Source organism: Taeniopygia guttata, chromosome 14 (genome assembly GCF_048771995.1).
Source record: "Taeniopygia guttata chromosome 14, bTaeGut7.mat, whole genome shotgun sequence".
Lineage (NCBI taxonomy): Eukaryota > Metazoa > Chordata > Aves > Passeriformes > Estrildidae > Taeniopygia > Taeniopygia guttata.
Window position 1 is genome coordinate 10,189,326 of NC_133039.1, and position 27,386 is coordinate 10,216,711.

Consider the following 27,386-nt stretch of genomic DNA (forward strand, 5'->3'; position numbering starts at 1 on the left):
GTAACAACAGGGCTGTGAAAACACCATAGAAAAGTAGGGGGAAACGTCTGACTTGGAAACAAAGACACACAAAAAGATCAAGTTCTCTAAGAAGTACCCAGGCAGTGAGCAGCACTGTGTCATCCTTCTCTAGATCATATTTCAGAAGTTGCATTAAATTTTAACTGTTTTCACGAGATCAAGAAACTGTATAAAAACACCTAATACAAACAGTCTCGCAATTTTCCTTCAGCCAGTTCATTCTCTGGCATGTTTTCAGGAAGACTGAATAGCAAAATTTCAAAAGCAAGCCTCAAACTACATTAAAGTTGATGGTAAAGATCCAGCATTTACTGACAAAAAGCAGTAATGCTGCTGGTATCACTAAGCACATGGACTGTTTATAATTTAGACTAAACTGTACCTTATGCAAGTTTAGAAATAAAAAATTTCCCACAAGGTTAGCCCAGACTGATTTCAGTCCTGTAACATAGCATAATATAACTTTTACAGACTGAGCTAACCTGTAATAGCAAGGCAGGTGTGTTCTACTCAGCTCCTTCATATGGAACACAAAATGGGGCTTTGATGAGAGGAGAAGGTAAAAAGCTTATCAAGTGAGCTTACTGAGACTTTCTTTCATGACCCCAAAACAAAGGCTCTCTGACCTTTTTCCTTCTGTTACTTTACCCACTTCAACATTTGGAAAAGACCTAAATTTCACCTTTCCCATTGGCACCTATCTAGAAGCTGAAATTCACACAGCCTGGATAAACACTTAAAATACACATAGTATAAAAAGATCAAAGGTCTCATCTGTCCTTTACATATAACCATTTCAGATTCATAATTATAGAAATCACATGCAAAAAAGCAAACAGACCAAAGCTCGTACTTTAGTAGATAAATATATACTTCAACTTTCTGATAAGAAACCACAACACTTTCAGCCCAGTTCCCCATTACTACAAATGAGGTAGGGTGTTGTTTTTCCAACCTCTGTGGTCCCAAAAGATCATATGGGCACATTTTTTCTTATCTGAAAGTAAGTCTCAAGTCTTCCTCTCACCAGCCTTTTTTTTTCCTAGACTTAAATTCAGTTTTTTCAATTTTCATCATGCATCAGCATTCTTGCTGATTCTTGAAGTCAAATATCAAAGCCAGACATAGCTAAAGCTCCACTAATGCAGAGTAGTACACAATAACTACTCCTTGTATGTTCAACAGAACATTCCTATGTTTACATCTGAGCATGACTTTTCCCCCTTTTCCTGTAAAACCAGACTAAATTGACTTGCTAGTCTGAGCTACAATGCTTTTAAAATTATTTCTGCAATACTACTGCCTCATTCATTTTGTATTCATGGGCTTGATTTCTGTGTCTTTGGTAAAAAGCATTGCATTTCAGTTAGTCCTGCTCATTTTGAATATTTTCCAGTTTGGAGACAAGGACCAGAATCTGTAAATCATCTTGATAAAGCAACTGCAAGATCCAAGTCTTGCACAGGGCATCCTGCTCATTACTGTCAGAACCCATCCATGTCCTCCTTGTAAGAAGACTGAAAACTACTAGGCACTTTTTCTCAATGAGCTACACATTCACAGTGATTTCATTTAGAAAGTGCTTCAGCTCTTAATGACCTCCTTTTCTCGTTCAGTACAAAGAGAAGCTATCAAGGTGGCTCTCATTTTCTTGCAATAGCGGAACCCTTAAAATGGAACAGGGAAATTAAATTTTTTATCCCTTGCCACTCTTCCGACTCTCCAGTGGCAGAGCTAGGAAAAAACTATTCCACCTTCTGCAGCCAGCAGTACCACAGGGCTGTGGGGCTCGGGAGACGCACATTATATTCCCCAAAGCTTTCCTGCTGCAGGAGCTGCAGCCCGGTGCACATCCCGGCCCGGTGACTCAGTGCTGCCCGCCGCCATCCTCACACGGCCCGGAGCGCCGCTCTCACTCCGGCACCTCGCACACAAACCAAGTTCTCCCTCCCCAGGAATGTGGTATTTCTCGTACTTATCACGCCTCGCACTCTACTCCACCAAAGACTCTGCGGCAGTACTAAAAACAAAACAAACGCGTATGGCAGCCCGGAGTGTGACATTACATGACGACCTGCGTCTGCCCCGAAGACGGAGAGGCCGGTTCCCGTGAGGTACACGCCAGAACACAGAGCCTCCGCCACCGGGGACTGCTCCGGGCTCTTTCCCTCGGGAGAGCTGCGGCAAAACGGCCGGCGAGGGCAGCCGAGCCGCCCCTTCCTCTCCCGGCCCCGCAGCTGCCTCCGAGGGAAGCCCCGAAACCTGCCCCGAGCAGCTCCGCGGGCGGAGCCCGGCCACAACCGCCCCCTCCGAGCCCCCTCACAGCCCCGCCACCCTCCGCCCGCACCGCCGCCCCGAGCCCGCGCCCTCCCCCCGCTCACTTGAGGTGGTCCAAGGAGTGGATGCTGCGGGAGGCCTTCCCGTGCCCGCCGCCCACCCAGCTGCGGGAGCGGCCGAACATGCTGGCGGCGGAAGGCTGCTCGGCCCGCGGCCCCTACAGCCTCATAGCCCCGCCGGGCGGGGACCGGCCCGGAGCCTCGGCGGCGGAACCGGCGCGCACAGCGCATGCGCGGCCAGGGCACGCCGGAAAGCGCCGGCCCGGCCCCGCCCCGCGGACTGCGAGTCCCAGGGAGCGCCGCGGGGGCGGGGCCGATCCCACACGGGCTGGGCGGGGCCTGGGGCCGGCTCGCTTAAAGCAACAGAGAGAGTAAGCGGAACCCGAGCCAGAAAAACAAAACATTAAATGTGTGAGTGCACCTCTTGAATGCGTTGTAATTTGAGGTCAAATTTGACCCTTGGAATTCCTTGTTCGGCTTCCATAACCCAAATAAAGCTGTGGGGGGTCAGCTCCTGCGCTGCAAGACGCAGCGTCAGAAATTCAGCTGCTGGCATTCCCCTTGCTGAGGTTTTTCCAGTCAGTATTTTGAATCGGCTTAAAAATTAAGGAAGAACAAAAAGAAGGGGACCCTTGATTGTCTTGACCTAGTTTAGGATTTTTAATTTTGTTTTTGCTTTAGCCAGAGAAATAAACTAAATCTGTGTAAACGCTGAAGACTTTGTCAGCCAGTATCAAAATTGCACCGAGTTTAAAATCCCACCTCCGGTTATATTTTGGTATAGGTAAAGACTTGGTCAGCAAAGAAACACCTGCACGGCAGCCGAGAGGGGCCCGGGCCCGCAGTGCTGCTCCAGGAGGGCTTCGGTCACAGCAGAGGTCGTGAAACAACTTCCAGGGACGAGGGCAGAGCCCAAACCTGCCCGCGCCGCCCGCTCCGCTGGCTGCGGCTGCGGCAGTGCCCGGGCAGGCAGGAGCCCCCAGCCGAGGGTCGCGCAGCGCCAGCCGCCCCTGTCCGCTGCAGCCCCTGTCCGCTGCAGCCCCTGTGCACCGCAGCGGGACCCGAGTGCCGCCAACGCGGCGGAGGCGCCGGCGCCCGTCACGGCCGCCCCGCGCGGGCAGCAGCGCGCCGCTGGTAAACAACGGCGGCGTGCGGCGGGGCGGGAGCGAGGGGCGGGCGGGCAGCGCCGTCCTGCCGCGCAGGCCGGGCTCGCTGGCAGGTGCTTCAAGCCGGCCTCCCAACGCGCCTGCGGGCTCCTTCCGCAAAGTTTGCGGGTGGCAGGAGGAGGAGGGAGCCGCGGCGGGACTGCAGTAGCCGGGCTGGAGATGCCGCTGAGCAGCCTCCTGCCAGCGGCGGGGCTGCGGCAGCGCCGCTGAACCCGCGCTGGCCGCCCGCCCGCTCGCCGGGCCCCTCTTCCTCCGGGGACTGAAGGGACCGACCCAGCCGCTCCGCGCCCCTGCGGAGCGGGCTCGCTTCTTCCCGGGCTCCGGATCCGGCTCCTCAGAGATCCTGTCCTTTGCTACCACGGGGCTGCGGCGTACAGCCGTGCCCCGCTCCCAGCTCCGCCGCTGCCGTCCGGCCCCCCGCGCCAGCCGGGCGGGTCGGTGCCCGCTGCCCCCGCAGCCCCCACGGCTGCATGACCGCCGCGGTCTCCGCACGTCTGGATTCGGTGGAGTCCTGGGCCTTCCATGCGCTGCTGGTGCTGCCCTATATGTTTTACGTGGGCTTGTTCTTTGTCAATGTGCTGATCCTGTACTATGCCTTCCTGATGGAGTACATCGTCCTCAATGTGGGCATCGTTTTCCTGCCCGAGGATATGGACCAGGCTCTGGTGGATCTGGGGATGCTCTCCGACCCTGGCTCCGTGCTCTACGAGACGGACAGCGAGCTGGATGTCTTTGACGGGTACTTGGAGTGACGCCCCAGGGCGCTCCAAAGCGACTGAGCTCCGCCGCCGCCTGGCCCGGGGCAGGGGCCCGCCGTGCCCTCATGGCCGCAGCTCGGGGACCGCCGCCCCGGGCTGCCCTCGCTGCGTCGCGGCTCCTTCTGCAACATCTTCCCTTCAAATGGCACCCGCCCCGCCGGTGCAGGGGCCACAGGGGCAGCCGGGAGCCGCTGCCGCCGGGCAGGCCCGCGGAGACGCAGCAGAGGGCTCGCCAGGGAAGTAAGTAATTCCTCACTGTCCGGCCGGGCACAGCGCCGGGGACACGCTCCGCCGCAGCTCCGGGCGCGGGCAAAGGGCCGGGGCCGCCCCGGCGCTTCCCCGCCCGGCAGCGCCCGGGGCCGGCGGGGACAGCGACCCTCTGCCCTGGGACTCGCCCTCCGAGCCACTGCCGCTGTGCTGCGGGGGGCTGCCTGTACAGCCGGGCGGCAGCTTTGCTGATCCGGTCCTGAAAGCAGCCCTGAATCGAAACGAGCATCCCGGTTAATATTTATTACAATTCAGAGAACTTCCTCGAGCCAGAAATACATCTTAATTTACTGCCTTTTAAAACCAGTCTGTTGGATGATGACAAACTACCCAGCTCACCATTTTAATTGTAGCATGAGGGTTTGCTTGGTACTTTTTTTTTTTCTTTCTTTTTTTTTTTTTTTTTTTTTTTTTTGGTTTGGTTTTTTTTGAGTGATTCTAAAACTCTGGAAATGTAAGGATTTAGCATGTTAAAACACTGAAATGCATTTGGGAAGAAAAATCACTATTTCTAGCTAGGACTTTCTGTGCCAAATGTATGTTAATGAAAACATTCACAGTTTAAATTAAAATGTGTTAGCAAATCTGCCAGCAGATTTTTTTAGCAAAATATTGTCTGTAAATCTGCAAACCAGTTCAGGATATCTTTATTTTTCTGTTTGAAATTATGTAAATAGGAAATGCAGTTATAAGGTTACAAGTATAAACTTAGTGACCACACTACACAAATACCAGTTAATATTAAACTATTTTAAGCAGTCTTCTAATTTAACAAACCCAAACAAACCTTTCCTGTAGTTCTGTCCTTCATACAGGTTAAAATTATCTCCTGAATATTTCTAGCCAGATTCTGTGTAAAGCAATATTAGCTGATTTTGGTCAATCATTTAGAAGGAAAAATTGGACATTTATGGTGTTGGAGTAACATTGATTGCACAAACACAGCTGAACAAGGCTTGGCCAAAGGCATGTGGGAGCCTAACGAGGGAATGAACAGATTTTGTTGCTACTGAAGCAATCTCACTGCATATAGTCACTGCAAATGGCAGTGTCTATGCCAACATTTGGTAGTCCATCCCAAGCAACTGGATTAGAATCACTTCTGCTAGAATAGAAAGTGTGGAGCAGAAAAATCCTCCCCACAAAACACCATTGACTACTTTTGTGGTTGTCTCATTTTTCAGCTGGACAAATAATACATGTGTTCTGTATTCCAGGAAAGAAATTCCTAAAAATTAATGGTAATTCAAGCAAAATCTTTGGTACTAAAAACTATATCCATTTTCTTCCCACAAATACCTTTCCCTAAACTCCAAATCATAGTGCTCCAATGCCATTTAGTAGAGGGATTAAAAAGACTTTTTCTGAGTCACATTTTTTTTATCTAGAATTTGTCTTGATGAGTTGTGTCTAGTTTTCAAGAAGACCTAATTTTCCTCAGTGGGTTTTTCCTACTATATGAATATATAATTTGACATGAGCACATTCACTTCAGTGTAGGTTATTTGGCTTCTTAAAATTTTTCTTCTTATTAACAAGGTAAACAGCTCTGGAAAGTTCTTGTTGTTCTAACTATAAAACCGTCCATATACAGAAATCAAAATGCAGAGGTTTTCTTCCATTTATACCCACCAAGAGCTAATGGAGTTCTGCCCAGGTACCAGCTCCAGCCTTGATCTTTCATTTGGAAGCTGTCAAGGTAGATGGTGGTTTCCACTGAGAATCAAATCACAAATCCCAAAAGTTAGATCAATTCTTAGGCAGCAAAAAATGTACTGTGTTCCATCTATTTATATATTTAATTATACTTACAGACATAGCAACCAGGCCACAAATTGCATAATTATTTAGCTACCAGGCAGACACAGCATTACCACCATGACGAGGGATTTGAGTAAATATCCTGTTACAGGTTACTTCACTGCTCTGTGCCATTCCTCCTCACCAGTTCTGTAGCAGCAAAGCAGGCAGAAGAGGGCCCTAATTTGGAGCAGTGTTCTGCTTTGGGAGCAGCACTAAGGCCCTGAAAGGGAAGATTTAGATTCTTGTGGTGCCTGCCTGCAGTGACCCGGTGTGAGTGTTAACCCCTGCCCTCCTGGCCTGGGAAGGTTTCCTACCTGCCCTGTTCCCTTACACCTAGAAGTGCTGAGGATTCACAGGCACTGCAGGAAGAATGGGTCTGTTTTGCCAGCAGTGATGAAAAATACATAGGCCTACGCTTTGCATTAAAGAGCAGGTTCTTCATGTGACTCACCAGTGATTTCTGAGAACAACCAAAGAGCTGAATTAGTGATTATCCTGAGCTGAAACCTTGCAGCGTCCTCTGTGCCTGGGAGAGCAGTGCCTCGCACCCTGTGGGAGTGACGTGTGACAGGAAAACAGAGGGGGCAAATCCCAGGAGGCCCTTCTGCAGCATGTGGGAAGGCTAATTCAGATGTAAAAATAAAAGAACACATGAATCAGAACAGCTCTGTGCTCTCTGGCAGCAAACCTCTCACTTGAATAAACTCAATAGAAGCAAAATTATGTTCAAGTTTCTGAGCAAAATTGGTGGCAGAGGTTGAAGGCAGACAGATAAGTAGGCAGCCGAAAAATGTTTCCTGGCTTATTCAAATGAAGAAATTAGTCTCTAAACTGAACAGAACTGAGCTTGTTTGTGTCATCTACTGTTTTCATGTGAGTGTGCCAAGTTATTTATTACATTTGAAGCCCCCTGGAATAAGGTCATATGACTATTCTCATACTTTATAAAATCAGATGTGACTCATCAGAAAGTACTCCTATCAGAAAGAAAATGGGCAAAAGTAATCAGTAATGAAAATTGAATAAGAACTACTGAATTTATGTAATGTTGCAGTACATGCTTTACCTGTATTTTTTCATAAGATGAATTATGGTGTCTTTAGTGAGCAGAATCCAGCACTCAAAAACCTGTGACTCAGCACTTCCAATGAATGCCAGCAGCTAAATTCTGAATAATAATAAAAAAAACCTTAACTCCCCAGCTCATCAATTTAGTGCCAATAAGAACTGCAGGCTCAGTGTCTGTGAGACAGCCACCCCCGTGCCTCTGTTCTGAAGCAGAGATGTCCTGCAAAGGACAGATCAGAAGAATGATGTCACTAGCACTGTCAGGATACATTTAAATTTATCAGAATCTACTTCCTGACTTCTTTCTTTTCAGACTTTAAATAATAAAAATAATGACCAGAGTAATTTGATACTTAATTTACCTTGCTCTTTCTCACTATGTTTCCCCTTTTGGTAGGGGTCACCAAGCTGATTTGTTGACTCCATGATACAGATCAATTGACTGTTTTATGAGTTACAGTAGCAACAGGATTAAGTGCAATTGCTATGATTTTTAGATCCATGTTTTGAATTTTTAGCTGTTACTAAGATCAGTAGAAGTCCAGTGTTCACTCACCTGACAGCTCTGCTTTAAAGAAATGTGTACTTAACAGGAATTCTATTTTAGATGAAAGGAAGACAAAATCATAGTTAATTGTTCAGCTGTCCATACAGACTCATTAACCACAGCCATGGACAGTTTTAAGTGAGTTTTTACCAAATGTATTTATTTATATAATGTCAAGAGAGTAAGCAGATTTTTCAAAAAGTTTTCCAAATGTTGCTGTTAATAAGGTGAATTAAAATGAGGCACAGAAATTAGAGAGACGTTTCATTTTTAATAGACATAGTTTAGGCCTGAGTGTTGCATGTGTTGAAGTAATTTTAAATATTTTTTTTTAACAGTCTGTGGTTCTTTTCTATAAAAATTAAGCTTTCTGTAATAAATGTGCTTCAATAGGTGGCAATAGCCAATTACCACTTTTAAGCTGTCAAAGGAATTAAGAAACAAATCCAATTTAATTCTTCACGTTTGTTTCCTCTGGAGGAGGGACAAAGTGACACTATATTCAGCTAATAACTATAAATCCTAAAATAGAAGAAAAGAATAATTTGTTTAGAGACATTTAGTCTCTAACTCTTTGCATTTGCCCCTCATAATGATCCTAGCTTATAAGGAGTACAACTATCCCAAAGGATTAAATATGCACAAGGTGCTAAATCTTTCCAGTTGCTCAGGGAAACTGTCTTTCTTTTTGCAGTTGAATTTTATTACTTTGGCTGTAGATTAGGAAAGAAAAAATAGCTGAATAGTTAGAATTATGCTCTCTGAAAACACAAGCATGTATCTAATATATGTGATGAAAAGGGCAAAGACAAATAGGAGCCATGTATGGGAAATAATAGTGTAATGGAAAATGAGGATGTTCACTGAGTGATGGGTTGCTGAGGAAACTCCAGGTCAGTTCACAGACTTAAGGCTAAATACTCTTTTGCAGGGCCAGAAAGAAAGACTCAAGGGTTGCTCAGGCAGTGGAACCCAAATAGGCCACAAGAGCTGAAACACTGCTGCAGAAAGTGAAGAAACAGAAAGCAGACAGTGTCAGCATGTGAAACAGTCACACCATGTGTTCTTTGCTCCAGCCTGCATTGTAAGGAACAGTAACTTCAAAGGCAGAATTAAAGATAGTGTGACTGAGCTGTTAATGCTAGTCATACTACAGCCATACTTACATAGATACAGTGCTTGCAGGTATGTTCAAGCCAATTGAAAGTTCTAGTTCTGAGATTTAAAAAATATTTTAAAATATTTCCTACATCTTAATTTTCCAGTTTTCTGAAATTTTTGAAGTTTTCTGTTAAAAAATAGGTTCTCATGACATTTGAGGGGCAGATTTCTAATCTGAAATTTAGAAAGGCAGGATTGAATATCCTGGCCAATTGTATAATTTACACCCCATTTAATATCTGCCACAACAAATTGCAGTCTTGGACTAGCAGCCCTACAGCAGTGTTTGGAACTACCATTAGACAGCTTTACCCTTTGCTTTGGAGGCCTAATACATTTTGCTGGGCTATTTTTAAGTCAGCCTAGAATCTGGTCTACAGTGCAGAATACTAACAAGCACACTGAACTGTCTGCTGTAGCTCAGTTTTTAGTTCCACTTGGAAAGCAATTAGATAAACATGAAATGAGTAACCTGGTAGAGCTGCTGCTCCCCCTTTTCATGTCCTCATTTTAAGAGGAAGAATTTTGAGCAGATGTTTTCTGTTAGCAGCTGACAGACGTTTGACAGAAATGCCTCACTGGACACAAAAGTGCTTCTTGCTGACCTAGTATCTGCAGTAAGTGGCACACAGGAACAGGGGAAGTGTTGTGATGAGTCAGACCACGATCTCACAGCCCTGTGATCCATCTCTGGGAGAGCTCATGTCCCTGACCAAAATTTGCAGGCTCCTCTCTGTTCTTTCCAAGGCAGAATGCAGGATGGCATGTTGCTGCCCAGCCCTTTAGCAAATGTTTTCCAAACCCACCGCCCTTTGCCCACTCTGTGTTATGAAATCCCTCTGGATTTCATTCCTATCAGTGTATCTGAATACTTGAAAGAGCTTGTTTTCTGCAGTCTTGAAGATTTCTCTATTCATCCTCTTCTTTGAGTCAGTAATGGTGATGAATAAAAATTGGTCCCTGGTATACTCTGTTACTGAATTCTTTCCTCCCAAGCTTTATTCTATGCTTCCAATCTTTCATCTGCTTTCAATCCATAAAAGAACATTTCCCCCAGTCTTGTGTCAACCTGTTTGCCTTTGGCCTCCTGTAATGCCCATGTTAATGACATCATTGCTGTGTTTGTCCAAGCTCATGCAGAACGTGTGACATCAGATTTCCTTCTTCATTCAGACCCAGAAATGTGAAGGAGACATGAGCTGTCCATCCAGAGACTTTCTGCACACAACACAGAAATGTCCTGAGCTGCAGGCAGACAGGGGTGGTCTTCTGTACCTCAACTCCACCTCAACACAGACTGATGCCGTCATCCCCTCTCAGAGCTGCACCATTCTACACTACACTAATTAGCCACTGTAAAATCACAAGAGTAGATGAATGCTGTCACTAGTGCCCAGCACCTTTGTAATCCACAGCTCTGGTTCTATTTAAAGGAATCTTCTCAGCCCCTGATGATTGCAAACAATAAATTCCTAATAGCAGTGGGATACTTTGACTCAGTCAAGGCAAATTAGATAAACTGGGATAAAACAATATAACAGTCATTTATTTTTGGCAGTAAGACCAAGAAGTTACTCCAAAATGTTATTTAGCTCTGTAACTACTTACCAGAGGATCCAAAAGAGTTGGAACAATGTGACTCTGAAGTAGAAGAGAAAATGACCAAAATCAGAGACTACGGCAAATGTAGGCAATACTTAATTAACATGATGATCCAAACAATAGAAACACTCTAATGAATGGTATCTAGTCAAGATAATGTAGCCAGTTCAAACATCAGTTTTAATTAATAGGTCTAATGGTATCAAATCTGGATAAAATAGGTTATCCCACTGTATGTCACAGCTGTGTTTTTACTCTTAAGAACATTCCCTGGTAATTAATGTGATGCACTGTGGTTCACAGCTTACTGTCACACCCCTCACACTGGTATCTTCATAGCTCTGTTAAAATTCCTAAGGGCTGGTGTGCTCTGACATTAACAGAAACTGTGACATTGATTTTTCTGAAATGTGCAGGTCTTTACTTCTCAATGAATTATTACCCATAGTCACAAAAGGGTTTGATTTAAAAATTTTTTTCTAATAAGTCAACAACATGGTTCTGTATGTCACATACTCAGTGTCTTTTCTGTTAATTTTAGGTATGGAGGGTTACTCTGTGTTTGTGTTTTCTTTTAAACAGATTCATTAAACACCTGAAATGGATTATGACCAGGCTAATGGATCAAGTCCAGGGAAGAAACTGTGCTCTGAAATGTAGAGATGAAAAAAAGGACAAGAGAACAAGAAGAGTTGTCATCAGACCTTGTCAGTTGTGACTTCTCTTCACGGTCTTTGCCTCTTGTGTGTGCACTTACTGCAGTGATTCATGCACCGTGCTGGGCTTCCATAGGTAATTCTGGGATAGACTGTATGAAAAAATAAGATAATCTATGTTCCAATGTAACAGAAAATCAAGATGTTACCCAGATTTGATAAACTTTTGAATTAATACCATGTCACCCAAATGGTCACATTCTACACATAGCTTCAGCCAGTTTTACAATCACATGTTGAAAATTCTACCAGCCAGTAGTTTAAAAGCAGTGCTTTCTCAGGGGAAAATATGCAGGAGTGACTGAAGGAGGTTCTGTTCAGGGAGTATAATGGCAAGAACTGTGCTAGTAAGATATTTTATTTAAAATGAGAGTTTTGAAATAGATCAGAGAGTGAATTTTATATAAGTCAGGTGGAATCATTATTTAACACAGAATACTTTGCAGATTGTTTAAGCTCACATTCCTATGTACAGATGTGAAAGCAATACAATAAAGACTGATCTTTTCCATGAAAAATTAAGCAGTTGTGTTGGAGTTGTTCTTCTTCAGTTTGAAAAGAAAATAGCTGAAATATACTTTCAAGGAATTTCCTGCAGGTACCTGCAAGTAGTTCCAGTTGCTGAGATGGCCAGCAAGTAGGAAATCCTTCTCATGAACAGCTACTTAAAAAATCAGATCTGAAGTGAAACATCAGGCACTGATGGAGGGAGGGGGGAGTAACTCACATGTTATTAGGGCAGACATTAGACTGTTTTTTTTAATTGCCATTATACTTTTTAGAAAAGTCTGATATATGTAACTGCAATTTTTAAATTGAGTTAATGTATCAAGAACATTTTGGATAAAGCAGAATTGAAAACAATTCTGCTGACACTCTCTGCATGATGTCTGTCCTCTGCAGTCTGTGTTGGCCATCTGCTCCAGTGTGGGCTCCCCACTGCAGACAGATGGTGTCAGGAGTCTCTTTTCAGCCAGTATGAGGGAACAAGAGGGTGATGGCTTAGATCCCCCATGGAACAATGACAAACTTGTGTATCCTGATACTCCCAGTGTGTTGCATTCAAATAGCACATTTTAGCTCCTAGGCAGTAGAAATTAGCTCCCAGTCCCCAAAATTCTGTGCTCCACGTGCAATTTTCAGCTGCTCCTGCAAGAGGGGAAGAACTGACATTGAGCCAAGCAGCATTTCTCCAAGACAGGTTTCATCAGGTGCAGTTCAAGACCTTTAAACACTGACAAGTGTTTTGTTCCACACAGTCCCTGGACAGTAATTCAGGAATGAAGTCACTTAGGGCACAATATTCTAACACACATAAAGATATATTTATGGAAGACAAGTCCCCATTTAGGTGCCTATAGAAAGAATAACCAAGTTTACAAACTTGTCAAGCATGTGTTCATGTGCCCATTTGGTAATAACTCAGTAAAGGCTGAATTTTGCTACTGCAGGGGGCATTCCTGCTGCCTCTATAATTATTAATTCATAGTGTTCACAGAGATGGCTTCACTAGTTTTTCAGGGTCCCACATATGCCTTTTTAAGAACATGGCTCAGTTTGTCACTATTGGTACTTACTGCAGTACCTAGGAGTTTGTAATACATTCTCTGCAGTGGGTTTGTGCCACACAGTGCACAATAAAACAACACAAATTTCCCCGAGTCTGTCACTTTGGAGATTCTGACTCTTAGACCAAGATTTCTGATTTCTCAGAACAGCTCAGCTTCGTGCATTTAAAGGATGGGGAGAGTGTTACAGGCTCTGACAACCATGGTAACACAATCCTTGGCATTTTAGCAAGGCTTCTTTGACAACAAAAATAGATGGACATAAAGAGAGCAGAATTTTTCTCATCCTAAAGTATTTTTTCAGAACAGAGATTTGATCTAAAAGTTTCTTAGAAGGTACCCAGTGACTTCGGTTTCTATACATAAAGCACTCATTTGACAAAAACATTTTGGAGGAGCTTGGTGCCATAAGAATATCTAGACTTTACACCTGGATTAATTTTAGAACTTTTAACTCCAAAGATTGAGAAAGGATGAAAAGCCCTTGTTGCTTTTTTTAGCAGGTGGCCTCAGTCAGCACATTTGTATCTCCTGATCCTGAACTTAGAGTCTGTCAGTTGGCATTGCAAGAACTTGTTCCTGTTAAGAAAGAATTATTTCTCCACTTCCAGCCCGCTGAACTGTTCAGTGCCAGCAGGCCCATCCTGTCTCCCTCACACACAGCTCTTTCCACTAACCTGCAAAACAAAGCCCCAAACCTGTTACTGTGGCAGAAGCCAGCAGTTGCTGTGTGGTTTCACAGTGTTCCCAAGAGAAAAATCAAAATAATTTTCAACAGGTACTAGAAGGTACTGTTAAACAGAATACTTACTTTTATTAATACTTTAAAAAAGATGTGTAAAGACAACCAAAACACTGTATGAAAATTTACAATCTGTACATTATAAACTTCCTATACATTATAAAACTCCCACTAACTCAGAGAACAGCAGTACAGCCAACATGATTTTAGTAGTCCAGACAGCATCCTCTAACATTCAGCTGCCTGTGGAATATTTAGCACATTTTCAGACTCAGTCATGGTAAAGTGCAGCTGCAGAATATATCCCTAAAGGAGCATTTGTCATCCAAAGCTTAGTTAGGAGAGGTCAAGAGAAGGGCTCACCACGGATGTGCATGGGGAGAGTGCTGCAGGCTAACAGGACTACCACACCAGATTTGGCTCAAACTACCTCCCATTCAAGCAGCTCCAAGAGGAGAGGATAAATAAGATTTTTATGCATGGCTCTGGCTAGAGTTTGGCTACAGAGAAGAACCATGCAAGTAATTAGGAAAAATACCTCATTCTAATTACAATCATATTCTCCACAGAGTTTTTGCTCCTTGCTCTCTGTTCCTTTACGTGCCTGATTCCCTGCTCTCAGAAACAACAAACAGACCTTCCTTTCTCTCTCCTCTCTTTAATTTGCCCACTCTCTTTAATTTGTCCACATCCCTGCTGTCAAGATTTTGCAGGCACTGAAACTTAAGAGAGGAGTAGAACTTGCTGGAAAGAATATGACTGTTGTGATTTTGAACTGTTTAAATCTGGGAATTTTTAAAGATCAAGAAACAGAGTATTTGAGAGATTCTAGTTTGCACTTGGGTCAGTATTGTCAGTGCTTCCAAGCAGAAGAGATTTCAAAGAGGTTGTTGAACTAACTCTGAGCTAACTGTGAAATAAAGACTTCCCCATTTGTGGCATTTTGAGCATTCCTAGCTTTTTGTTGTTCTGTCTCAGGCTGTGTCTGGATAGGAATCCAGAATGGTGCTCTTGACCTGCCAATTGCCTCTGCACAATTTAAAGTTCTCTTCATGTTCACAGAGAAGAAATAAAAGAATAAAAGAGACAAGTGGTTTGCTGTTGCAGTCAGAAGGATGAATATTTGGCCCACATTATGACTGAGACCAGCAGCATAGACATGTGTTTTGAAATGTGCTTTTGTCTGATTGCCTGGTTACTTATAACTCTGAACCAGAAGGCCACATAAACCACACACAGTAGTGATCACTGTCAAGTATAAAACTGGTGCTTGTAAACATTTATGCTGCCAGCTGCATTTAAGAAATTAAATATCAATCCAGGTATATGACTTTAGAGTTCTCATTTGAGACAAAGTAAAAACCTTCAAAGATCGTTTGAGGATTTGTGTGCAATGAACTGGCTATTTTTATCTATTTGGATTTCTGCAATAATGTTAGAAGAATACTTCACAGTTTTTCACTTTCAATTCCTTTCTTCTCATTACTTTTTTTTTTTCCCAATCTTTTTGAAGGATTCTGTAACAAATCATAGAAGATGTTTCTATCCCTTAAGGCAGCACTGATTATTAGTGAAGAAAAGAGCAGCTTCTAGATTCACTGATTATTATGAAGAAAAGAGCAACTTCTAGATGCTTGTGGATAATCTTATCAGAACATTTTCTAGGGCTGATGACTCTTTTTTAGGCTCCTCACCCTAGTGCTTCCAATGAGTCCATACAGACAGGTGAAATGTGTAACACTGAGCTTTGAAAGTCCAAAATCATTAGAGCAAATTTGATGGTAGTTACCACTGGCACCATGGAGAAAACATTCAGATTTGATCTGCCAGTGCTTCAGATGTTGCAGGTTGAGCAACTTTCAGTTTCCTCTTCGATGACTCAATGATGCATTTTTATACTCACAATATTCTTGTGGTTCCTGGTCTCCTTTAATGGTGGTCACAGTATCCAGATGCTCTTTTCATCTTTGATGTTACTTAATTTTTACTACTTAAGTAGAAATACAGTTGGGTCTTTGAATAGCATTTTAAAACTCTGTAATTCACCCAATTTAAGCATTGCTTAGAAACTGAAACGTGATTTTTTGCAACAAACATGAGAACACTGATTCATAAAGCAGCAAGAAGACAGGAAAGCACAGAGGACACCCTCCCCTTTTCTTTATGACACCTGTGAAATGATGAAAACAGAGCATTAGATGTACACCCATCAGATTAAACCTCATTAAAATTACAAAAAATCATAGATTTAATGAGCTCTGTAAACAGACAACAGTGGTTGGTGGATACTGAATGTTTCAAGGTTGGGAGACAGGAGTTCCAGAGTTCCTGGTGTTATTTATCCTCAGAGCTAATGCAGGTTTCCTCACAGTGATCATATCCCTAGTATCTCTTTTCTCAAGGAGTTAGGGTAGTTCAACAGAATAAAGATTTAGTGACTGTAGACTAGTAAGGAGCACCACAATTTTTCACTGCTGCTGTAAAAAGCTGGTCTGTGAAGCTGCTGTGGCACCTGAATCTTCCACAACTGCAGCTATACAAACAGCCCAGTCTACATCTGGAGATTACTGCAGGGAGAGCAGGGGTCATGCACAAGCTTGGCTCACTGCATGGCCCAGGAGCCACTGACAGCTGCAGCTATCCCCTGGCCAGGCCCATTTGTAGCATGGCTCGTGCAGCTGGTGAGCACACTGCAGTTTGTATCCTGGCCATCTAAAGAAAGCTGGAGCACATCTGATATCTGGCTTGACTATGGCATCTCATTCTTCACTAGGATCATTTAGCTGATGCAACATGCATAATTTTTTTTTTTTAAGAGCAAGAGGAAGCGCATGGCAGAAAACTGGGAAGAGAAATCCTACACGAACTCCCCAACTTCCCCTGCTGGCTGCAGCCCCTTCAGTCCAGGACCATCAAGGCATCAAATCCTGGTAATCATTGAGAAACTTATTAAATTCTTCACAATGCAATTACTTCAAGGATCCTTGAAACTGTGCAGGCAGGATCAATGAAGTAAAAGTGGCTGTCAGTGGCTAAATCACACAATGACACTGAGAGCAAGGAATGTAGGAAGGTGTGTTTTGCTCTGAGTACAGTACAGGTACAGCTGCATAGTCAGACAAGCAGCTGTTGAGGATTTGTATTCAATAAAGGCAAAGTGGAAGAACTTACTAAAATTCAACACAAAACAAGTTCTGAGGAGTAGAGAACTCATCTATTAAACATGAGAAATACACAGAGCTTTAGTTTTCCACAAAAGAAAAAAGAAGGTAAGCAGGGCAGCTGCCAGTCACTGAACTGGGCTGGACTGGGAGTTCTAGAGGTTCATTTTTCTTAATAAAGCACTTGCAGTCTGCTAGTGCAGGTGCCAGAGAGGTGGGGGGTGCAAGGTGAGTGCAGTGAAAGGGGGCCTGATGTGACATTGATCTGTGCCACTCTAGGGCACCATCTCCAAACACATGGCTGCTGTTACTGTGCCTGCTGCCAGTGAGCCTGGAATCACCAGCTCCCACAGAAACAAACCTGGTCGTCTCAGGCAGCCAAAGTTTGTTACCTTTATGGAATCCTCTGAATCTACACACTGATCCTGGAGTCCAGCTGGTGAAGGTGTTCAAGAACTCCATAGGGAATGGTAGGATTCCACATCCTGTAAGGGCAAATTCAGAAAGGAAAGAGATTTTAAGTGCAATTTGCTTCACCTTTTTTTGGTGTGTTTGATGTGTTTGTGGCTTTTTTGGTTGTTGTTGATGTTGTTTTCTTCTTCTTTTTTTTTTAAGTTGCTCTTCCCTTTACTATCATGCTATGAAAGCATATAAACTATGGAGCAAAGGAAAATTTTGATTTAGAAAAAAGCAGTTCAGTACTCCATAATCTTGTTGACTCTGGTTACAGGACACAACTGCACTCCTGTCTCTGTAACTGTTTTTTAACCTTTCATCAAACTCTCTTCCTCTGAATGTGTATGGTAGCTTCAGTCTATTTAACCAGTAGTGATGGCCGTTCATTGTTTATCCCTCAAACGACTGGGAACTAAGTCAGCTGAAACCAGAGACAACATTTTTTAACATCCCTGCTTTTGTATTTTGGTGATGTCTTCATTTGTGCCTCTTTTAAATCTGACATACAGATTTAGCATGATGGCTAACCCAGTTTTACAGGATGAAGGTATAGCAAACAGTCTGTCAAGAGACTTACACCAAGTTCTTCATATGGGGACATTTTCGTAGGCTGTCAGTCAGCTGCTGGGCTCCAACACCAGTTATTTTGTTATACTGAACACTGAGGAATAAAAACAACTTTGTTAATCCAAATTAAATCATGTAATCAAACATTTCATTCAAAAGAAAAAATACTATATAAGTTAATCTGCAGATGGGATAAGGAAGAAAAAGGAAAAAACCCAAAATAGATTGTCAATTCAAAAAACCTGTAATAATACACTCAGAAGGTTGAATGGGAACTTCATTATGTTAATCTGAGGGATTCCTTTTACCATGGTCCTGAGGTCACTCTCTAGCTCCTCCATGAGCCTATTCTCCCACCTTAACACCAATATTTCTGGGTTTATGGTGAACAGTTCCTTAATCCTTTCTAATCACTGACTATCTGGACTCTGCAGAAGCACATTTCCCCTGTGGAATTTTCCCAACATCTTCTTCCTCAGTTTCTGTCTCCTCCAAAACGAAACATGGAACATTTGTATTTTCAGTCTCCAATGAAGTAAGCTTTCCTGGGCCATCTCAAAAGATTTCATACTCACTCTAGCACTCTTAAAGATGTCATTGCAGGAAGAACCTTTGCCAGATTTTCTGCTCCAAAATCACAAATGTTGTTATTGTACAAGCTGCAGAAAACCAAACCAGAATAGTCACAATTGAATAATGGATAATGTACACAGATATTAGATGAAGGGTTTTCAAATATGGCAAGTATATCTTAACTTTCATTTTATCCTTATTTGCAATTAAAGTTTAAAACACACATTCATTTTTCCTGTATCAAGTAAGGTAAATGGCCACATCCTTCTTCACCTAGCACAGGTACAGCAAAAAACTGTCTAGATTCTGTTCTATGGATAATAAGAAATTTCTCTCTACACAGATCAAATTTTAAATCTGCCAAAAAATGAATCTCAAAGATTTGGGGTACAGCATTCAGAAAATTTCCACATCACCAAACTACTCCAGAAATGCACACCAAGGTTTCTTGCATTCCCTGCTTCACTCCAGCCGGTGCCAGAATTCCCAGTGCAGTGGGATGGATCACTGTCCCTGTATCAGCAAACACAGACAGCTTTGGGTTTGCAGCAGATGGTGGCCCTGGGTGCACATCTGTGCAGGGCATGATTCGAGAGTGGGTATTATGGACTGGATCTAAACATCTGTCCAGTCCTTGCTATATTCCCAGATATCCTTCTGTATGTCTGTCATACTTCTCTTCTTTCTGAAGCCTTTATGCAAGAATGAAGTGAAAAGTTTGGCTGCTGCACAGTGTTAGCTCTTTTTTTCCCTGTTCAGTAGTTTCTGACAGAGACAGCAAGGTATGTTTTCAAAACAACTCAACAGGATACAACTACTCACCTTAGTGTTTTTAAGGAAGACAAGGAAGGGAGAGCTGTAGCAAGGTTCTCTGCACCCACGTCTGTTATTTTATTCTGTGATAAACTACAGCAAGTGAGATCACTTGTTAGTCAAGCACACTAATTTATTACAATGTGGAGGAAATTAATTTTAAATTAAAAAAAAAATATAATTTGGACAGTCTGTTTAGACCAAATCCAGAGAAAAAGGCAAGACAGAGCCCTTGAAGAGGTCAGGAAGGATTAATCTATTTGTCTAATGAATGTACTGATTAAGTATCTCCATAGGCCCATTGGTCTTCCATGCCCATGGGATACTTTAGCCCATAGTTGTTAACAGACAGTCCCTTAAATCTCTAGGTTTAATCTGTTTATTCTCAAAATTTCCCTGAACTGTTAACCTTACTTTAATGTTACTTTAATGCACTTACTTTAATGTTTCTAGTGATGTCAAGGTTGGAAAGACTTCAGATAGACTCTTTGCTCCTTCATCTCCTATGCTATTTTCACTCAGAGCATCAAGGCTGTGTGACAACAAAAAGAGAATTAGCTTCCCTTTTAATCTAAATTTTTGTGGTTTATTTACCTCAGAGACCACTCTATCTATCTTGAAAAGCTTCTCTGCAGTAACCTCAATTGGCATGAAGCATCACATAAATTACAGCATCTCTAATAAGCAGCTTTCTGCTGTCCAAATTTAAAGCAAAAGAATTTTTTTTTTTACTAGTTGAATGCCTTGACCCATTTCCTTTGATATGCATGATTATTAAAATAGTTATGAAATAGCTGTGTTCCAGCTAAGCTGAAAGGAGATTTCCTGTGCACACAAAAATACAGAACTGACAAAATCCAGCAGAGGCTGTAAATCCTTGCCTAAATAGCTCCGTCTCCAGAGAGGGAGTATTAAAAATGAAGTTTTCCTCTTATCTAGTCACAATTTCAGATACTGGATCCCCTTCTAATCTGACAGATAATGCTGGGATATACTGAATGTATTAAATATTTTATTGTTTTCCTGAAATACCATGAAAAGGCCAGCTACAATACAGACCAATGCAGCCAATGGGCTGCATAAAGCCAAAGTGCCTCTCAAGACCCAGGGACCTTCCCACAGGTTCCATGGCACAACCCTGACTACTGCTGGTACACTTTCTAGTGTAAAGAAGCTTAAAACTAAGAGAGTTGGTTTGTCATGGGTGTTCTGGAGCTCCAGTGAAGTCAGAAGTCACTGCAGGCCATTGGTCAGTGGTGGGGACCCCAGGGGCTCTGTACTGAACCTTTACCCACCCAGGAACACCCAGGAAGGGACTGAGGGTTCTGAACAAACCATCAGGGAAGATGGGGAGTGGCAGCTTTTAGGCTGCTCTAACAGTTTGGGAATGTTTCTGCTGTTCAGTTTGGTCATCAAACAAGGTGTCTTGTTGGCAAATAAAATGTTTCTTGGCTACAAGAGCTTCTCCATCATCAAAGGCTACTGAGGAGAAATGTTAGCAAAATGAATCTTTAGCAGAACTCACTCTAAATGCTGAAGTGATGGAAATGCTGCAAGAATTTTCACGAGTTTTAGCAATCCTTGAAGGCCACATGCTGGACCCAGCCTGGAAGAAAATACAGACATGCAGCAGGTCTTTCACATGCTCACAAGCAGCAAAACTCAGGAATTTTTGAGTTCTTTCCCTGCAGCCCCCATTTCAAGCTACTTTACACTCCTGAGAAGTAACCATTGCCTACCACCTGCACCAAGGAATTCTGCTGTGAAGCCTCCAGATGAGGACCAACAAGGCTAAGACCAGGTAGGACAGAGCTTGCACAGCAGCAGTGGGACATTTGCCACTTTTTGTTCCTCTCTGCAAGATTTATCTCACTTTTAGAGATTCTTTTGTTTCTGTTCTCTATCTTTTTCAGGTTTTTCACTGTGAGTATAATCTTGAGATTAAATACATATCTATCTCAATACAACTGAAATGAAAACATAGTTATTTCCCCCCAACTACTAACAATTCAGTTTAACTTAAGATCAACATTTTACTGCAGCTTAAAGCATAAATTTCACTTTGATATTCATGTTCCAAGCATTTGTCTCTCATATCCTATTTGGAGTTTCTTTAGTATCAGAACAAGTTCAGTTATTTAAAAGGATTAGCATTTTAAGCAAAATTTAAATAAAAGGAAATAGGAAGAGGAAATTAGAAGAGAAAGCAGCATGAAATCAGAAGTGAGGCCAAGCATAGGTGTCCCAGGTTGGGTTAGATCTACAGAGCAGGAAACAGGTGAAGACCTGATGAGAATTCTCCATTGCACTGATGCAGTTTCTGCCCAAACTAATTCACACACTATGACAAGCTATTTTGAGCAATAGAATAGCCTTGGTGGCTGCTTACAGTTTGGGGGGAAAAAGAGAAGTGTTACTAAAACTTCACATTTAAAGTAGTGTTACTAAGTCAACCTTCTGTCTTCCAGGAAAAGGGTGTTAAACAATTTATTTGGGAGGCATCCTCTGATGTAATCCTCTCATGGCCTTAGATCTGATAGGGGAGAAAAATCACATCAGAAGACTCAGACAGAAAAGTTTAGTATTTCTGGGGGAAAAAATATTTCCCAGGTAGTTGGATCACAGTCAAAATACTTTATGCCCTGTGGCACAAGATCAGTACCTTGTGGTCAGGAGGTAACTTGTATCAAAACAACAAAAATTCGTAGAGCCCTGTTGATCTGCATTGCAGCAGGAGCCAGAAATGATGTTCTTTGAGTTTTGGCCATACATTAATAAATCTAGTTCAGAGAAAAGCAAGATAGCAATAAATGGGGTTTACATAATGCTTTAAGCTGACTATACATCAGTGCAATGGCTGTAGCCAACACCCATGACTGCTCCTCCTAAAACATGACCACCTCAATCAGTAGAAGTTCAGCACTTACGCAAATTCAAGTTTTCTGAGGTTTCTGATGGCAGGAATTTCATAGCTGGTGCAACCAGATGCTTCTTGCACACTAAATTAATTACAGTAGAATCAGAGTATGATAAATATTTTAGCAGCCAAAATAGTGCTTTAAAAACAATTTGTTAGCAAATGTTTACAGAAAATAAATCACTGTTGCATTAACTGAGGAACCAGGAAACTTCAGAGTAACTTCTGCTCCAACCTTTCTTCAACTGAGTAATTTCAATCCAATAATTGCCTTTCACAGGGCAATTGCTTGCTCATTTTCCAATAAAACTTAAAAATACATTTTTCTAAATCAACTATTTTCTGTCAAACGTGCAACTATTTTATCTATAGTTTAATCAAAATACTCCATCCATGTTAAAATAGAAGTCATAATTTAAAAAAACCCAAAACAAACAACAAAATTTTACTTCTGCATGTTTTTAATTGCAACCAATCCCCCAGCTACATCAGCAGTAGGGATTGAGCACAGGGTTTCTAGTCTATGTATCACAAGATTTTACCTCCTGGGCTGAAGGACTGACCCAGGCCTTTTGGAACCAGTGCAAAACAGGCTTTTGTTTATGCCCAGGTACTACGGGGAGAAAGAATCAGCCCAAGTTATGTAACTGAAAGCAATTGGAAGATGGCATACTCAGAGTTTAAAGAGAAATGCCAGCTGGCTCTTTCAGTGGCAGTTTTGATGCCTGCTCTGCACGGTGCTGTCATTGCTCATCCCTGCCATGACAGCCACCTCACACGGGGGTAGGAGAACCCCCTGAGATGACCCAGGAGTTTGCACTGCCTTAATTACTTCTCCTCTGGACAAGCAGACAACTCCATTGTCCAGGACTGGTGGTGAAACCCTGTTTTCATAAACTGCTGATATAAGAGGAGTTTTGATCACAAATGATCCTACCAATTCATCATCTTCTCCTGCAACTCTACAAGGTCGGAGAGGTCACTGATGTCCTTCATTGTCTTTGCCTTAAAGGGATCAAGAACAAATTTCTCTGTGGATGCTTTCAGCAGTTCGTAGTCTTTTGTCTGTTCCAAAGATTTCCAGAGTCTGACTGTGTCACTGAGGGAAGCCCTGTGAAGTGACAAAACATGCAAAACCAACAGATGTGACTGCTGCTGTTGCATGAAAATGTCCTCTATACCCAGAGCTATGGGGTACAGAGAGTGACCAACCTGAATGATGTCACATTCCTTAGGCTGACCAAGGCTTGCAGCCCTTGCATGTCAATGCTGCTGTTCCGCAAATCCAAGGAAAACTCTTTTCTTGACCTTTTCAAAACAGAGTGCAGTACATGGACATCAGGTGGTGTAAGAACTATGCCCAGAAAAGACAACTCTGGCTCGAGTCTCAAGGCCACATGCTGCAGAAGATAATTGTTCTGTGTTTCATAAGCACAACATAAAAGCTCCAGCAACCTCTCTGGACAGAGAGTATTAATCTGCAGCCTTCTGATGTATTTCAAGAGTGTCTTCTGCTTCTTGGTTGACTGTTTTTCATCCTCATTTGAAAGAGAGCAGAAGGAGGGGTCATCCTGGAGAAACATCAAACCAGCCAAAAATCGAGGCATTAAATCTAACCAGTTATAAGGTTTTTTCTTCTTTGATAGAAAAGACAAGTACTTTGTTAGATTTTTATCCTTGAGCTCTTCTGCTAACAAAAGGTGAAGTGCACACAAGAAATTCTGAATGACAAAATCAGAGAATGTGCTCCCAAATTCCTCTTCTTCACTATCTGAATGTCTGGGCAATGCAAATGGCAGGAAAAACCCATACTTCAGAGCAAACTCTTTAACTTCCTTAGAAGGAATAAGATCACTTTTCATGGCGCTTTGGTGCTTTTCTCCAAGACACCAGGCTACACGAGCTAGGGTAGCAAGACTCTCTTGATTTTGTGTGGTTGTAACATCTGTTTGCATAAACATGATCTTCTGCTGAAAAAATTTCAGGAAGACTTCAGTAAGAGTTGAAGGAAGACTGTTCTCTCCCATTTCAAGCACTGTCTCACAGAGAAAACAAACAAATCTACACATAACAGGACTGTAACAATGACTGAACAAGTACTCACACTCTTTGATTAATTTCAGTGCACTATCACAATAGAGTGATTCTTCAAAGTATTTGGTTATGTACAATTCTCTCTGCTGAGGAGAAAATCCTACAATTTCAATAGTCTTATCCACTTTGGACATATACTGGTACAGTTTGTCTTTTGGTCTTGCTGTAAATAATAAAGTACAGCCATTGAGCACCTTTTTTTGGATGAGTCCTGAGAGCAGCTCCTTTATACTGCATAAATCCTTTTCAGGCTGGCTGGCTGAGCAACGAGGAAAATTCTCATGATCATGCAATCCTTTAAAACCATCAAAAATCAGAAGGACTTTACCAGGATTTTGCAACATATACTCAAAGATCTCTTTGCTTCCCTCTTGAGGTTTTACAAAAAATTCAAGAAGCAACTCCTTCAGGCTGTATTGCTTCTCAGGCAAACTTATTTGTTTGCAGTCAAACCAAAATACAAATTCAAACTGAGAAAACTCTCCATTGGACCAGTCCTGGCAGATCTTCTGAATGAGAATGCTTTTGCCCATTCCTGCCTTTCCCAGAACCACAATCACTTTAGTCTCTAAGTCTTTACGCTGTTGGATTTGAAATATTTGGCTTCTATCAATGGCTGTCTTTTCCTTCTCTTGCAGGCTGCAGGTTACCAGCTCCTTTTCCATTGCTTTTGCACTATTCTTTCCAGTCTTGGTTTCAGTTTGACTTTGAACAAGTGTCCTATCAATGAACAGGTGATCCAGATTTACTTCCCGCTCCATGGTCACAGATTTGCAGGTGTCTCGGAAATAATCCTTAAGGGATGAACAGAAAGTTTCCACTTGCTCTAGAGAAATAAAGAGCACACACAAACTGAAGGAACCAGTCCAAAAACTACAACATAATTTCGAGGTGGCTTAAGTACCTGATTGCAATATGGTGAAAGCACAGGCATTCCCATAAAGCCCATAGGGCTGGATTTAGCTCATGCAACTGCAGCTGAGAAGTGCAGACACAAGAGAAACTTTCAGATCTATGAACTGAATAAATTTGGAGTTCTCATGTACACATGATAAAACCAATGAAGTACACTGAGCTGCTAAGCAGGTAGCAGCTAGATATCTACTGGAAGCCAAGTCTAATATCTTGAAACCAGAAATTGTGCTCAGACCCTCAGAACAGCTTCACAATTTGTTGAATTGCTCTCTGTATGGAAAGAAAGACAGAATCTTTTCCCAAAAAATACTGGAAGGTTCAAGAGCCTAAACTCACCTGGTCTTTTGAAAGGTTCTTCAGAAGAAATTATGGAATCTTGAACTTCTTGAAATTCCTCTAAATCTGGAGAAACAAAACAATATACTTGAAAAAGACATCTAAATAATCACTGATTCAGCTTTACTAATTTTAATGATAAGATTAATGCAAATTTCCAAGTTCATTGTAGCATATATTCAGAGTAAGAGATATTTTGTTAATTTTACAAGAAAATGAATAAAATTCTCCCACAAGTAGAATTCTGCTGGTGTGCAGTTAGAGGCAGAATGGCATCAAACAAGACAACAGCTGTTCTGACAGTTGTGGGAAGCAGATTTACCATCACCAGGTGACATCCACTGTTCTTTTCAAATGTCAGTGTTTTGCATAAATTAATGTTCACACATAGTGCTTCCTTATGTCTTCAAAGCAATAGCTTCCTTTTGTTATTCCACACTTTGTAACCAAGCACTAAAGATGAAAGTTGCAGAGAAGCGACTCTTGGTAACAGTATTTACCCATGACTCTCCCTGACAAAGTCATATTGCTGTCCAGTTACTTTATTTTCACCTGTTTGCTTTCAAACTACTACAGAATTTTGCAGCTGGGTCAGGTGAACAATGTCTCCTTTACTCAAAGAAATTGGGAATTTTTCAGAAAGAACACATTTTTCTACAGATTGGTAATTGCAGAGCATCAGTTTTAACAAAACTTTTGGTAGGAAGAGCTTTGCAGATGCAAGACAGAATTTAAATTGACAAAGGCTGTAACAAACTCAGCCTCAGAGTCTTGTAACCACACACAGCAGAGATGTGCAAAAATTTACCCAATACAGATTAATCTCCCTAAATATGTTTCATACCAGAATATCATCTTGATCATTTTGATGTAGAATGTGGTCTCAAAGAAATACAAATCTTACAGTTTCAGAGATCTGGAAATGAATTCCTACCCTCCATGTCAGCAACCTTCAGAATGGTTTAAGTTCAGAATTGCTTCTAAAAAGGAAGCACCAAAAGCTTCCATTAAGAAAAATATTGAATTAAGATGGGCTGGGCAAGCAAGTGTTCGGTTTTGATTTACTGTTTATTTTATTAACTAAGAAAACAGAATGGAAGAACAGAAAAAAAAATCTATAATGAGACATTTAGATGGAAAAATGGTCAAAGCAGGTAGGAGTGAAGAACTTTTAAAAAAGACAAAGAAATTGGCTTGGCATCTTACGTGCTAATCTGTCTGTTGCTGCATCTGGAATTCCGGGGCTTGTGGCATACGTATGTTGTGCTGCAGTAAATCAGTTCGAATTATTGGCATTGTTTATTTACATAAACAGTAAATACAATTTACAAATTTAGCTAGGGATATTTGCCTCTTAATGTCCATGTTATACTTTTGCTTTTGGGATACTGGAAGCCACAAGAGGGCAACAAACTCCTGCACTGGGCACAGGGACCAGAAACAAAACTGCTATCAAACTCTGGATTCCAACAGCCCTCTGAGGGATGGAAGAAAAGCGTCTCAGGAAAGTCTTTTACCTGAAGTGGGACTGTTAAATTCTGACCAAGGCTCTGATTTCATTATAAGCCTTTCTGTGCATTAGGTTTCAGTATTGCTTAGCTAAATAAGTCATCATCATGTTGTTTTTGGGGCTTCCATGGGATCTAGCTGCACTCTGGCTGCCAGCACTGAGCATTTAAGATGCTCAGGCCATGCCAGCATCAGATCATCTCCCACTTTCTAAGGGTGCTCCAGCACCCTGGGCTTTGCATTGTTTTAACTAAACCTAACTTCTTCCAGAAACTGGATGTCATAGAAAA

The 27,386-nt window shown here is 42.1% G+C and overlaps 3 protein-coding genes across 11 annotated transcripts in view; 1 reads left to right on the forward strand and 2 right to left on the reverse strand.

Moving 5' to 3' along the window:
- CLEC16A (C-type lectin domain containing 16A) overlaps positions 1-2,619 on the reverse strand; it is a 59,792-nt gene extending 57,173 nt beyond the window's left edge. For 4 of the 7 annotated variants that reach the window (XM_072935725.1, XM_030284390.4, XM_072935727.1 and 1 more), the window contains exon 1: positions 2,403-2,618. In XM_072935725.1, coding sequence (XP_072791826.1) covers positions 2,403-2,482 — 80 coding nt within the window. In that variant the 5' untranslated portion in view covers positions 2,483-2,618. Of the gene's footprint in view, positions 1-2,402 lie in introns of all 7 variants that reach the window. The other 3 variants (XM_030284397.4, XM_072935729.1, XM_072935728.1) reach the window with 2 other exon arrangements.
- Positions 2,620-3,561: 942 nt separating this feature from the next.
- DEXI (Dexi homolog) lies at positions 3,562-11,967 on the forward strand. Its single transcript, XM_030285230.4, has 2 exons — positions 3,562-4,521; positions 11,312-11,967. Exon 1 carries the CDS (start codon positions 3,994-3,996, stop codon positions 4,273-4,275), a length of 282 nt encoding a protein of 93 aa, XP_030141090.1. The 5' UTR covers positions 3,562-3,993; the 3' UTR covers positions 4,276-4,521; positions 11,312-11,967.
- Positions 11,968-13,802: 1,835 nt separating this feature from the next.
- The window catches only part of CIITA (class II major histocompatibility complex transactivator), a 37,341-nt gene continuing 23,757 nt past the window's right edge, over positions 13,803-27,386 (reverse strand). For all 3 annotated transcript variants that reach the window (XM_072935723.1, XM_041719143.2, XM_072935724.1), the window contains 12 exons: positions 26,794-26,853; positions 25,588-25,653; positions 23,455-25,162; positions 23,180-23,353; positions 22,253-22,324; positions 20,851-20,931; positions 19,765-19,857; positions 19,335-19,418; positions 18,515-18,598; positions 17,950-18,033; positions 17,309-17,401; positions 13,803-15,925 (listed from right to left, as the gene is read on the reverse strand). In XM_072935723.1, the coding sequence (XP_072791824.1) occupies positions 17,329-17,401; positions 17,950-18,033; positions 18,515-18,598; positions 19,335-19,418; positions 19,765-19,857; positions 20,851-20,931; positions 22,253-22,324; positions 23,180-23,353; positions 23,455-25,162; positions 25,588-25,653; positions 26,794-26,853 (2,579 nt within the window). In that variant the 3' untranslated portion in view covers positions 13,803-15,925; positions 17,309-17,328. The remainder of the gene's footprint in view (positions 15,926-17,308; positions 17,402-17,949; positions 18,034-18,514; positions 18,599-19,334; positions 19,419-19,764; positions 19,858-20,850; positions 20,932-22,252; positions 22,325-23,179; positions 23,354-23,454; positions 25,163-25,587; positions 25,654-26,793; positions 26,854-27,386) is intronic.